We start from the raw sequence: 12,377 nt of genomic DNA, 5'->3' as shown, positions 1-12,377 counted from the left end.
TGTATTTTCTCATAGAGACCTGAGTGATGTTTCCTCTTTTCAGTACATTCAGAACAGGCTGTAAGTTGTCACTTCTCTTGAAACCTTCAGATACCTCCGAGGTACTGTCTTGCTTAGGACTATTTGAGCTAATCACTGAGGAGGTCCTGGATTTCAGCTGAGCTTTCTGGTGAAAATAAGTCATTGCCAGGGATTGACATATATTGTGCATTTGGTATTTTTTTGTCGAGGCAAAAGTCTTAGAGGAGAGCATGCTTTTCTCAGAAGCAAATACCAGTTAGTCCCACACGCATTAGCCCTTCAGATGCTGCTTGCACATATCATCCTGAGATTTCCACTTGTGACTGACTCCTTGGGACAGAGTTTGAAATACTGACTCCTGTCATGAAGAAAAACAAGTTTACACCTGATTTTTCTGAGGACATGATATGAGGAAAGGTCTTGAGTCATCTGAGAAGATGCTAGTGGAAGATAATATTATATGTCTGAAATAAAAAAAAAAATGATACGCAGACCTTGCTGTTCTTACCAGTCTTCTTGGGTGTATGTGTGTGGCTGCAGCTAAGTTGTAACGTTCATCTGAAGTACTCTCAAGTGTTTGATGAAATCTTTCTCAGAAATCTTTCCATTGCACAGAGATGACGGTGAGAGGGGAAGGTTCTAGTGTGTGGGAGCATTCATGCTGTTAGAAGCTTCCACTGGAAGCAAGAACATGAGACACGGATTATGTTTCTTCAGCTTTGGAAATGTTCTTCAGAGAACTGAGTTTTTGTGTTTCCTTAGGCTGAATGAGAAATCTAGAACAAGCTCAGTGGTTCACTTCCTATGAACTTAGGACTCTTGTAGATTCTTTTTTTACTCAAAATCAGCTTTTGAAAGAGACTAAATTGAGAAGCAGTAGCTTGTTTCTTAGAAGAGGGTCTTCTATCAAGAATCTATGGTTCTCAGACATTGACAGTTAAATTCTTTGAAACATTAGATGGATTCCATTGTATTAATGATGTTCTGATTTAGCATCCAGTGGAAGGGTACCATTTTACCTCAGAACTGCTTTTGATTCACTTAGCCTCCATCTTCTCACTATGGTTCAAAACCTGATGTGATTTCACCTAGTGAACAAGAGGCTTAAACTATCCATCTGACTTTCTGCTCACTTTCAAAATTCTTGGATTTAAATAACATTGTTACATTTTAGAAAGGTCATTTTATCTCTAAAAAAGAAAAGAATTGCCCTTAATATTTCTGATATTTTTGTATCACAGAATTTTGAAAGGGATTGGATGAGGAGAGGTTTTATGTTCCTGAAATAATACAAATAAAAGTGCTCAGAACAGATTTCCATTAAGAGTGGCAGGCAAATCTCCCTAGACAAAGCTCTGCCTCTGGGCCTGAAGTTTTCTTTCCAGAATGTTCTAGGGATAGAAGATCTATGAGAAACTGAAAGGAAAAAAAATACCTGCAGGGACTAATTTGCTCCTTTTTCCAGATGACAAATCCTCTGAGGGAAATTGACAAAACAGTGGGGCAATTAATGGATGGACTGAAACAGCTGAAGCTTCATCGCTGTGTCAATGTCATCTTTGTTGGAGACCATGGTAAAGCTTTGTTTTCTCTTTGCTAATAGGACAGCTACATAGATCATGTTTCTGATAGTCTTGAGGGAGGAACCTGTGCCCTCAGAATCCCAGATTGTATTCTTCACCTCCTTCCCTCTTTCTTCAGGGTAGGGAAAGAAATCAGGCCATGACTCAAAAGTATGAGATGACCTGAGATGACCCTGGATCATTCTGATCAAAACCAGGGACTTCCTGTGTCTTCCTTTTCTTTGCAGGAAAGAAAGTCTTTCTCCAAAATTCTGCCTCTTACTAAAGTGTAGCAGACAATTTGCTTGTGGTATTAATCACTTCCTCCATGAATATGACATATCGAGTCCTACTACCTCATCTCTGTTAGTCACATCTCCCCAAAAGGAGCCTACAGAGTTTATGTGGCTAAAAAAATAAACCTAAATATGATAAGGGAGAAGAGACATAGGATTTTTATCAAAGAAGAGGTATATAAGTAAAATGATATCCCTGTATTCACTGAGGGAATTTGAGACCCAAACCAGAGGGCCCTGCCTCAGCTACGGAAACTGTTAAAGAGAGGAAGAAGGGGAGTTTTTCTAAAGCACTGTACAAAGTAGAAAAATTCATGACCACGTTTTTGAACATCATAAACATTAGATATTAGAGAGCTGGGAGGGGATCCTCAGAGAACATTCTTATTTCCTAGCTGTGCACTCTGATTTCTAGAGAGTGCCTTCTGCCTTCTAGAACTATCAAATTGAAAGAGTGACCCTGCAATGCAGTCTCACATTCCATTCTAGGAGAGGGTTTGGGGGAAAAAATTGGTAGATTCTTTGGTAGTTCTGTTAAGAAAGGCAGGCAAGTCTCCCTAGTCAAAGGTCTGCTTTGGGCCTATAGTTTTCTTTCCAGAATGTTCTAGGAAATCTAGGAGAAACTTAAAAAAAAATTGTGGGACTAACTTGCTCTTTGGCAGGGGCTAAATGCAACTCTCCGCAAAATCATGCTTCATGAATTTGACTTGGTAGAAAGCTACAGATAAGACAGAGCATCTGGAGCATGGGACACAGCTGATTCAATTTAAGTTGCCCAGACATGTCAAGAGCATTTGGTCACAGGCTGGAGCCTGCTGTCTAAGAGGTGGACGGGTCCCAGTGAGTCATATGCTAGAGCACTGTAAAGGTCTTAGATTAAAACCTTGTCTTACCAGATGCAGGCTTCTGAGATGAGTAGATTGCTTTGACTTTGGGGAGCCATAGCATCCCTTTCTTGAAAGGTAGCATGGTCTAGTATTTCAGAGCCTGGGCTTTGGAGTACGAATGGATTTCAGTGGAGTTCAACTTGCACTGTGCCACTCCAGAGCCATGGGACACGGCCTCCTCATATGTAGAATGAGAACACTAACACCATCTACACAGAGTTAGTCTGGAGGATGGGAGGGGATGATGCTTGAGAAGCACTTCACATATGGTCTTTGAAAGCAAGAGAGGTGGTTTACCCCTGGGGCAGCAGAAGTGACTTCCTAGACATGTACCCAACGGAGGGTCCTTCCAGTCTCCACTAATATGGATTTGGAGACTTTCTCTCCTGCGTTAACAGTGTACTAAAACATAGTGGCTATTCATTGTTTTACTTTTTCTTTTCGAGAGTTTAAATGTTAAAAGACAAGTTATATACCCTTTGTGCTATGTTGGGATATGTTTTTGTCTTTCTTCATTCCAATTTGTTTTGAAAAAGAGGTGGGGGCATCTTGATCTGGGACTCCCAGAAGGGAATAGTTTGGATTTTATCAGGTCTGTGCCACTCTGGGTTATATTTCTTTATTCCAAAACCTTAGGACGTCCTTTACAGAATCCCTTATTTCCCCCCTCTTAGAGAATATCTATCTATTGGATTGTGCAAAGCAGTATATTAAACTTTCACCTTCCATGTCATCTGAGAAATTTCAAAATGACCAGCTTTTATTGTCTGTTATTCTGAGATTTGAGTTTGTGTCGTTTTTTAATTTGTTTATTTTTAACATTGATCAAAACTTTTTTTGGATGGGGGCAGGAAACAAATCTTGCATGGAGGAGGAATACTTATTGGTTAAAAAAATTCCCTACCTAGACCCTTTTTGTGTTCTAGTCACTAGCCTTCAGTTTTGACTGATTACATTGTTTACAACTTGTTTTCAGCAATATTTTGTTTTTCAGTTTGGGTGGTCATTGGGGCTGACATTTTTTTGTTTTTTCTCATCTCTTGTTGCCAGTATTGTTTTGTCAGTAACATCCAAGGCCACCAGTGGAGGCAGACTGAGGACTGGTGATTATGTACTCAAATCAGGAGATATATTAGAGAGAGAGAATTGGAAAATGACATTTTATAAAAGAGACACAGAACTATATATTCCAGTTATTTACACCACCCCCAGCTGGGAAGAGTTTGAAGCAATTTAGGATTCTTTTTTTTTTTTTTTTAGAGTAGATCTTTTTCATAACGGCTATGTAAATAGCTTAAAAGAAAGATCATAGTTACTTCCTTTGTCTTGCTGTTCTTGTTGAATGACTCAAGATGATCATTGAGATGATGCATTTTCAGTCTTCTAGCACTGCGAGATGATGTGACTAAATCAAAACCTGGTGAAAAGGTGATATAACGAAGCATTAAAAAATTTAAAGTCAAGCTAAGATATCTCAGAGGAGAGGGATCCTCACATTAAGTTGTTACAAAAGAATTAAGGAGATGCCTGGATGTCATTTTCAGTGTCTGTGTTAGGATTTTAAGTTTACAATTGCCTGAAAACACTTCTTCTCCCCATAGGAATGGAAGATGTCACATGTGACAGAACGGAGTTCTTGAGCAATTACCTGACTAATGTGGATGACATTACATTAGTGCCTGGAACTCTAGGAAGAATTCGGTCTAAATTTAGCAATAATCCTAAATGTAAGTTGATTCTTAAAATACTAAGTTGTCTGAATGGTAATATTGTAGAGTACAGAAGAGCTTTTTCCCTGAAGGTGGAATACTTGGGTAAAAATCCTAATATTGCTACTTCTTAGCTGAGTGGCCTTGAACATGTCATGTAAACTCTAAGTCTCAGTTTTTTTCATCTGAAAAATGGGATGATAATAACGGCTGTGGCTTTGAGTTGTTGTGAAAATAAACCTGTGTACATCCCTTACAGTAGGTCCTGGCACATGGTAGCATTATGTAAATATTTACCCTTGTTCTCTTTATGTGGAAAATATACTTAATTTGAGACATGCCTATAACCGTAAGCTTTTACAGGAGAGGAACGTTTCAACAAGAGGTTCAGGCTCACTCTTTAGCGGAAGCTGGGGAGTCTAGGACAGGGTTGGCAGAACCACACTTAGACCCTGAATGTCCCTAGGAGCCCAGTTGAAGGGGACTCTTCACCTTTATGAAAGTGATTGACAGAACGCAGGAGAATTATTACACCCTTGGGAAATGGCGGCCATTCTGGAAAATTAGATATGAACAGGAAAAATCTTGTCCCTTACGTTGTACACATTCAGGTTATGATATGCTACTGACTAAGATGTTTTAGGTGGTGCCCACCTAGCTTCTGAGAAGTCCACAGTTTTGTTGGAGACGTGCTGCATTTTGGGGGGAAAAATCTTTTAGAGCTTTTAGCCTTGGGAATAAGAAACCATTGGCACAAGTGTAAAGCTTTGGAAAATTAAGTTTTTCCCAAACTGTGTTCCTGAGTCAACACAATGGGAACTGTTCCAAGGTCAGCTCCAGGCAACGTTGTAAAATAAACAAGTGATCAGTGTTCCTGCTGCTTCTCTTCATGCCCTTTCATTCCTCTGTGTCCTCCCCGCTCCTCTGCTCACTTGAGACAGGCAGACCCTGGCCAGAGACGGGACACAAGTCACTAGGGTACCTTTTGATTTAGTACTTGCATTTTAGGGCTTATGCAAGAAAGGTTTTGTCTATTTTGAAAGGTCATGAGTAAATGTAATGGGGAGGCTGTTTTAGGGGAAAAGGAAAACTTTCTTGGGGCCAATGAAATAATAACTACCAATAATTAAGTATTTCATACCTTAGAAACACTTGCAGATACGTGATTTCCTTTGGTGAGAGTCAGTAGAGGGAGTGGTGAGCAACACAGACAATGGTGGCAGGATGTCTGAGTTCAAATCCCAGCTCTGCCAGGTGGTCCCTCTATAACCTTGGGCAAGCTACTTAAATGCTCCATGCCTTGGTTTCCTCATCTATAAAGTAAGGATGGTTGGAAAGATTAACGAGGGATTATCTGCATATCCCATAGATTAGTGTTTAGCACGCAGTCAAAGTTGTATAAATGTTGGCTACGATGATGACATCTTGTTCATATCACTATTTCAGCTAAATATGCACACAATCTTCTTTACTCCTTCTAATAACCCTGTGGGCCAAATGTTACTATCCCCTTCTGCAGACAGTAGAAATCAAGGCCCAGAGAGAAGTGAAGTCACTGGCTAGGAGGGTGAGAGCTAGGAAGTGGCAGAGCTGGGATGTGAACCCAGATTCACCAGTTCTTAAGCACCAGCCTGTGCTTGGGACCTCCTCCCCTCATGCAAAGTGGGAGCTGTCGGCAAGAGAGGCCTGAGAACTTCAGAACTGAAGGGTTGGTGTCCTAAGCATGGACTTGGGCATTTATTATTTTCCAGTCGTTCTCTGATTTATCTGAGCACAAGATTGCCCTGTGCTATTTATTTTTTTCTTCATTATCAAAGAACGTGAACTTACCCAGTATGGTCCCTTTGAGGACTGTGGTTTATGAGTCCACAGAGTGTGGAGTTTCGAAGCATAGAATGCTCAGTCAGATTGCCAGAGTCCCAGTGGGCAAGCCCCCCTCTTCTAAATGCCCATTGGCTTAGTGAAAATTCTAATAGCACCTGCCTCCCAGAGTAGCTGTGAAGGACCAGAGAGAAAGTGTCTACAAAGCTCGCACATCATAGGGACACAATTTGGGCTAGCCATTGTTGCTACGATTATTACTTACTTGCTTTCCATTAAAAGATGCAAATAAGGGGTGCCTGGGTGGCTCAGTCAGTTAAGTATCTGCCTTCAGCTCAGGTCATGATCCCAGGGTCCTGGGATTGAGCCCTACCCACATCAGGCTCCCTGCTCAGTGGGGAGCCTGCTTCTCCCTCTCCTTCTGCCCACCCACACCCCACTTGTGCTCTCTCTCTCTCTCAAATGAATAAAATCTTTTTTAAAAAAAGATAAACCTAAAATTTAACCCCAGTTTAAGTAGAATGGGATCCACATTTTAGCTTTGGATTTCATAGCTTTAGAACCAAGATTCTGAAAACTGTCTTTGAAGAGTATGTACTTACACTGCAAGGCAAGCTTAGTCATGCATTTTCAACAAATAAGAACAAATATTTATTTGTGTTTATTAACAAATGCTTATTGAGCACCTAGTATGAATGAGGCCCTGGAGATACAGCAGGAAATGACATAGACATGACCTACTCCACTGACATTTAAATTTTAGGGAGGACTGCTTCATGAGAGTTGCTATCTCTTCTGTATGCTGCTTTCCTTTTCTGCTGATTCTATAATGACACACTAAAGCAAATTTTTTGAAAACAAAACAAAATCCAACCAACCTACAATCTGCTGTTTCTCTCCACAACCCCCCCAAAAGGGGGCCTTCAGATAATATAATCCTGTCCACAGTTTATACACAGCCATCATTTACATAGTTTTGCTTTTAGCTCGTCCAGGGTACTGACTAAAGTATCTTTTGTTTGCTGGTAGTGAAAATAAAGGAGGCACATACATGTGTGTCTGTGGCTGGAGAGGGACAGCTACCTATGGATTAGACCCATGGTGTTACTGAGGCAGCAAAACTCCCTGTAGAAAAAAATAACTCAATGGATTAGAAGTTTCATCTTAAAGTGGATGATAACTTGTTTCCAAGATCAGCAGATAAATAGGACGTCATGCTAAAAGCCCCAAATGCCCAGTTTGGTTCCTGATGTCAAAGTGCAAATGAGCTAAAGCCAAGATCCAGAGGGACCATTTGGGGGAACTTAAAGATGTTTACCTAGCATTATCCTTGTGCTCTGGGAGGAGGAATTCCCTTCCAGAAGAGGAGAACCAGATCTAGCAGGGAAATTTACCATAGGAGTATTTCCACTTATATAATTCCATTTCACTGACCAAAATATTAAATACTCACACACAATTTTACATATATATGTGTGTGTGTGTGTGTGTGTGTGTGTGTTAAAGATTTATTTATTTACTTGAGAGAGAGAGAGAGCAGGAGGAGGGAGAGGGAGACAAGGAAACTCCCCGCTGACAGGGAGGGGAGCCTGACACAAAGCTTGATCCCAGGACCCTGAGATCATGACCTGAGCTGAAACCAAGAGTCGGATGCTTAACCAACTGAGTCACCCAGGTGCCCCAATTTTATATATATTTTAAACAAAGCTTAAAGTGATAGCTCTTCTGGGGTGGGGGGAAGAGAAAGAATTGAGTTTTGCTGTAAAAATGATTTCTCTCAGTGATTATTGTCATCTCTTGAAATTGTTCTCCTTCTCTCTTTGAACAGATGACCCTAAAGCCATTATTGCTAATCTCACGGTAAGTATTGCAGGTCACCCGGCCTCTGCCCTCAAAGTAGCTTCCACACACTCACTTCCTAGGATCCCCTACCCTGTGGGGCGGAAGGAACATTTTCCTTACTGCCCGGCAGTCCCATATATTTATTTCTCTAAGAGTTTTCAAAACTTCAAAACTGTGGACAGCTGCAGGCTCCCTAATGGTCTTGGCAGTGATACAAACTGAGAATATTTGATCTTTCCATTAGAACTGAAAAGTACTCATTCATGAGTAAACAAATCCTTACTCTCTCTGAACCAGATCTGCCCATCACCCTGTTCCATCGCTCCCCCCCTCCCCCTGCAGGATGTAATCACACAGGCCCAAGTGTGCATCCTCCTTCCTTCCCACCCTACCTCCCGTCCCTTGACTTGAAGTTGTTGGAAAAGGCTTTAGAGTTTGAGTTGCTCATAGCTATAGTCTCACAAGTCAGGAATATATCTTAAAAATTCCCAGCTACCCTCTGATAACCTTCCATGTCATCTACCAAGTTATCAAATCCCCTCTGAACCTAGTTCTTTTCAGCTTGTGTTATTTGATAGGGGATAACAAATTCCATTTATTCACTAACCAACCTTTTGTTTGGCTTAAAACCTCCTTTGGTTTTCTAGAGAGAGAATATCTAGGACTTTTTCTAGAAAATCCTCCATATAAAGTTCAATTTCCGTTTCTATTTCAGTGTAAAAAACCAGATCAGCACTTTAAGCCTTACATGAAGCAGCACCTTCCCAAACGCTTGCACTATGCCAACAACAGAAGAATTGAGGACATCCATTTATTGGTGGACCGCAGATGGCACGTCGCAAGGTAACTTGGGGATTGGCAGGGACTGTTTTTGATCTTCATAACCACCTCTTTGGCACCTGGAGTGCTATAAGGTCCTTAGCCATCAAAAAGAAAAAAAAAAAAAGAAAAAGAAAAAGAAAAAAAAAAGAAATCTCAGTTGGAAATCCCACCATTTGCAAAGACTTTTTATGCTAGATCAAAGTGCTGAGCCAACACATCTCTATTTTCTGGATCCCAGCCTCTTGGTGTCTTTTTGAAGTCTCTCAGTGCATCTCTGTGTGGTTTCTCTCTCTCTCTCTCTTTCTCTCTCCTTTCATTTTTTAAATTTACACCCTAGCCTCTATTCTTATTACTTATTGGGTCAAAAGTGTGCCTGGGACATTGGCTTACCACAACTGGACTGATTTGGTCTGGGTTGACAAGACTTACCCTGTAGCAATATTTGTAGAGGAGTTTAGAAAATGTTGTTAATCTTAAAACTTCTGTTAGTGTGGGCACGTTTTATATTGCCTTAATTATTTCAGATGTTTGCCTTCTTTTGAGCTATAAAAGACTGTCCAATATTTAAGAGACTATTTCTTGCTCTTGAATCTGGTGTAGAATGTGTCCAGAAATTCTAAGCACTTCCACAGAATTAATCATTAAAAGTTTATCCATTCTCAAACAGACCTGGCAGAAGCCCTTTTCCGCTCACTCTTGCTCTGACTTTCTCCTTAAGAAAAGCTTTGTGAGCTGGTCTGTGGTAATAATCGAACTACTATATACACTCTAGTTAGGTACTTCAATGAGTTTACCAAGGGAGCAAAGATGACGAGAAGATGGTGGTCCTCTAGAAACTCACATCAGTATGAAACACCTGGTGAGAGACATGTGACAAATACATAAATATCCTACGGTAATTGTCAGGGAGCTACACAGAGTTAAATATGTAGGATTATGTAAAGAGGTGTATGAAGACCAGAAATTATTGAAATCATTTAGTATGGACATGGGGCATCTTCATGGAATAGTTACAAAGATGTGAATGACATGGGCTTGGCTGAGTGTGTCCTCTGCAGGGCCTTTTACATACGCAGTGACTTGGTAGAGAGAGCAAATTCGGTGCAGCTGGTTGATATGAAGGAAAACTGGGAGTTGAATAGAAGTGAGAGATGATGACAGTTGACCAAATTAGTGGAGACCAAAGCCAGGTATTTTAATCATCAGTAAATCTTTTTAATTCAACTCTTGCATTGTTGAGTTATCATATACACATATCTCATTATCCCAAGAGGAAAGTACTTTTCCTAAGAGTGGGACCCCAAATGTTTAATTTGTTTTCCACCAAGCACTTTAGTTCAGTACAATAGACCCTGTAAGTGCTTACAAGGATCCATAGAAATGGGACCCACGGGAAAATATGTATTAATAAACATGAAAGTGTTTTTGGAAAAGTGCTGCGTGACACTTGATCAAAAGGCATTTTCCTGTCACAGCAGGAAGGTCAAGTGGTTTTGATGCCTAGAGAGCAATGTTTTCACTTTCTATTTCTAAATAGAGTTGTTGTCTAGGTGAGTCTGGGCTTTTGTGAAATATGTCACTATTGTATGTTTGGTTTACCACTCAGTTATTCTCTCTAGTTGTATTCTACGGATAAGTAAATTTGTGTGCAAACGTTTTTATAAAATACAGATCTCTATTCATTGATGAAGTATCCCATGTTTTAAAAAGTGCCTATTATGGGGACGCCTGGGGTGGCTCAGTTGGTTAAGCGGCTGCCTTCAGCTCAGGTCATGTTCCCAGGGTCCTGGGATCGAGTCCCGCATCAGGCTCCTTGCTCAGCAGGGAGCCTGCTTCCCCCTCTGCCTGCAGCTCCCCCTGCTTGTGTGCTCTTTCTCTCTCTCTCTCATTCTCTCTCTGACAAATAAATAAATAAATAAATCTTTTTAAAAAGTGCTTATCATGTGCTTGGCGTTGTTCACTCCTCTATCCCAAACAAACATGCTCCCAGAGTAGTGAATCTTACAGTTTTGGAGCTAGTGAAGCACATAGGCAGACAGAACACAACCTGTGACAAATGCTTTGCTCAGTGCAAGCATGAGGTACGAGGAGAGGGTACCTGACTTCTGTTCAGAGGTCCCCATTTGTCCTGGGCCAATTGTCAAAATAAAGCCACTTGGGGAAAATGAATAGCATCATCTTTTCAGCACTGCAGGGATGATACAATTATAATAGAGACAAATATGCTTGTAACATCAACTTCTTAGAGATATCTTATACACTCAAATTGGCTTTTTATGAGGCATTTCATTAGAAATCCTGACTGATCCTACAATTATTTCGATATAGGAAACCTTTGGATGTATATAAGAAACCATCAGGAAAATGTTTTTTCCAGGGAGACCATGGATTTGATAACAAGGTCAACAGCATGCAGGTATGACCACAGACCTGTGAGTTGAAAATGTATTTTAGTGATTCTCAGAAGGGCCGGAGAAGAAGGGTGTGAATGAAGTTGTACAGTATTCATGAACAGGGGAAGGGTTGCTACTGGTTATTAGCAATGTGTAATTGCTTTTGTTTGTTTTCTTTTCTTTTGGAAGACTGTTTTTGTAGGTTATGGCCCAACGTTTAAGTACAAGACTAAAGTGCCTCCATTTGAAAACATTGAACTTTACAATGTTATGTGTGGTAAGTCACTTACTTAAGCAAAGCCAATGAAGCATCTGAGTTATCATATGAACTTCCTCAAGGTCAGAGAAAGAACTGAGGTGTCTGTTTTCTAGGACCACTTCACCTCCCTGGGGGAAAAGAAATGGTGGTAACGTGCCCATTGGTTCGAAGGACAGAGTCTCATCTCCTTCTAAGGCTTCTTTGTCTTCCTTTAACAGTTGACTAATGGGGAGTTTTCATAGTGTTGCTGTTGGCAGCCTCTGGCTGATCTCACATCACAGTACAGTTTGACACCACTGGTCAGAGACCCGATGAAGCAAGAAGAGTTCCTCACAGAGCTTTCTCCCACCTCCATCTCTCACGTTGCAGCCCAGTTAAAATGTTGCCAGCTTGCATCCTGGCCAGCTATTTATGTGCTCCTAATTATTTTTCTTCCTTGAGCTTCTAGTTGCTGAATGAGGACAACTTTTCCTATTTAGTAAGGGAGTGCCAGTCTGGTGGTTAGAGGGGGAGTCTGAAAGTCGGGTCTCCTGGGTTCTTTTCCCATCTTGGCTGCTAGCTCTCCCCTGTCCTGCCTCTCAGCTTAGGCGAGTCACTGTGTGCCTGCTTGGCAACTGTTCACTTGCTATGAAATCAGCCTGTTCATTTCACAGCAGCCTTTCAAGGCACCGGGCCAAAGCCTCCTCTTCTCCCCATACTTCTGTGGAGTGCATTAGAGGGCAGGCTAGAGGTTATTTATTTATTTATTTATTTATTTATTTATTT

At 40.9% G+C, this 12,377-nt stretch overlaps 1 protein-coding gene across 12 annotated transcripts in view; it reads left to right on the top strand.

The window, feature by feature from the left end:
• Positions 1–12,377, top strand: part of TAF2 (TATA-box binding protein associated factor 2) — a 234,666-nt gene that overhangs the window by 196,608 nt on the left and 25,681 nt on the right. For all 12 annotated transcript variants that reach the window (XM_035011822.1, XM_035011821.1, XM_035011820.1 and 9 more), the window contains 6 exons: positions 1,487–1,595; positions 4,368–4,493; positions 8,125–8,156; positions 8,854–8,981; positions 11,289–11,376; positions 11,543–11,630. In XM_035011822.1, the coding sequence (XP_034867713.1) occupies positions 1,487–1,595; positions 4,368–4,493; positions 8,125–8,156; positions 8,854–8,981; positions 11,289–11,376; positions 11,543–11,630 (571 nt within the window). The remainder of the gene's footprint in view (positions 1–1,486; positions 1,596–4,367; positions 4,494–8,124; positions 8,157–8,853; positions 8,982–11,288; positions 11,377–11,542; positions 11,631–12,377) is intronic.

This window comes from Mirounga leonina, unplaced genomic scaffold, assembly GCF_011800145.1.
Source record: "Mirounga leonina isolate KUSES-001 unplaced genomic scaffold, KU_Mleo_1.0 Mir_165, whole genome shotgun sequence".
NCBI classification, from domain to species: Eukaryota; Metazoa; Chordata; class Mammalia; order Carnivora; family Phocidae; genus Mirounga; species Mirounga leonina.
This window is presented reverse-complemented; position numbering and strand designations above follow the sequence as displayed.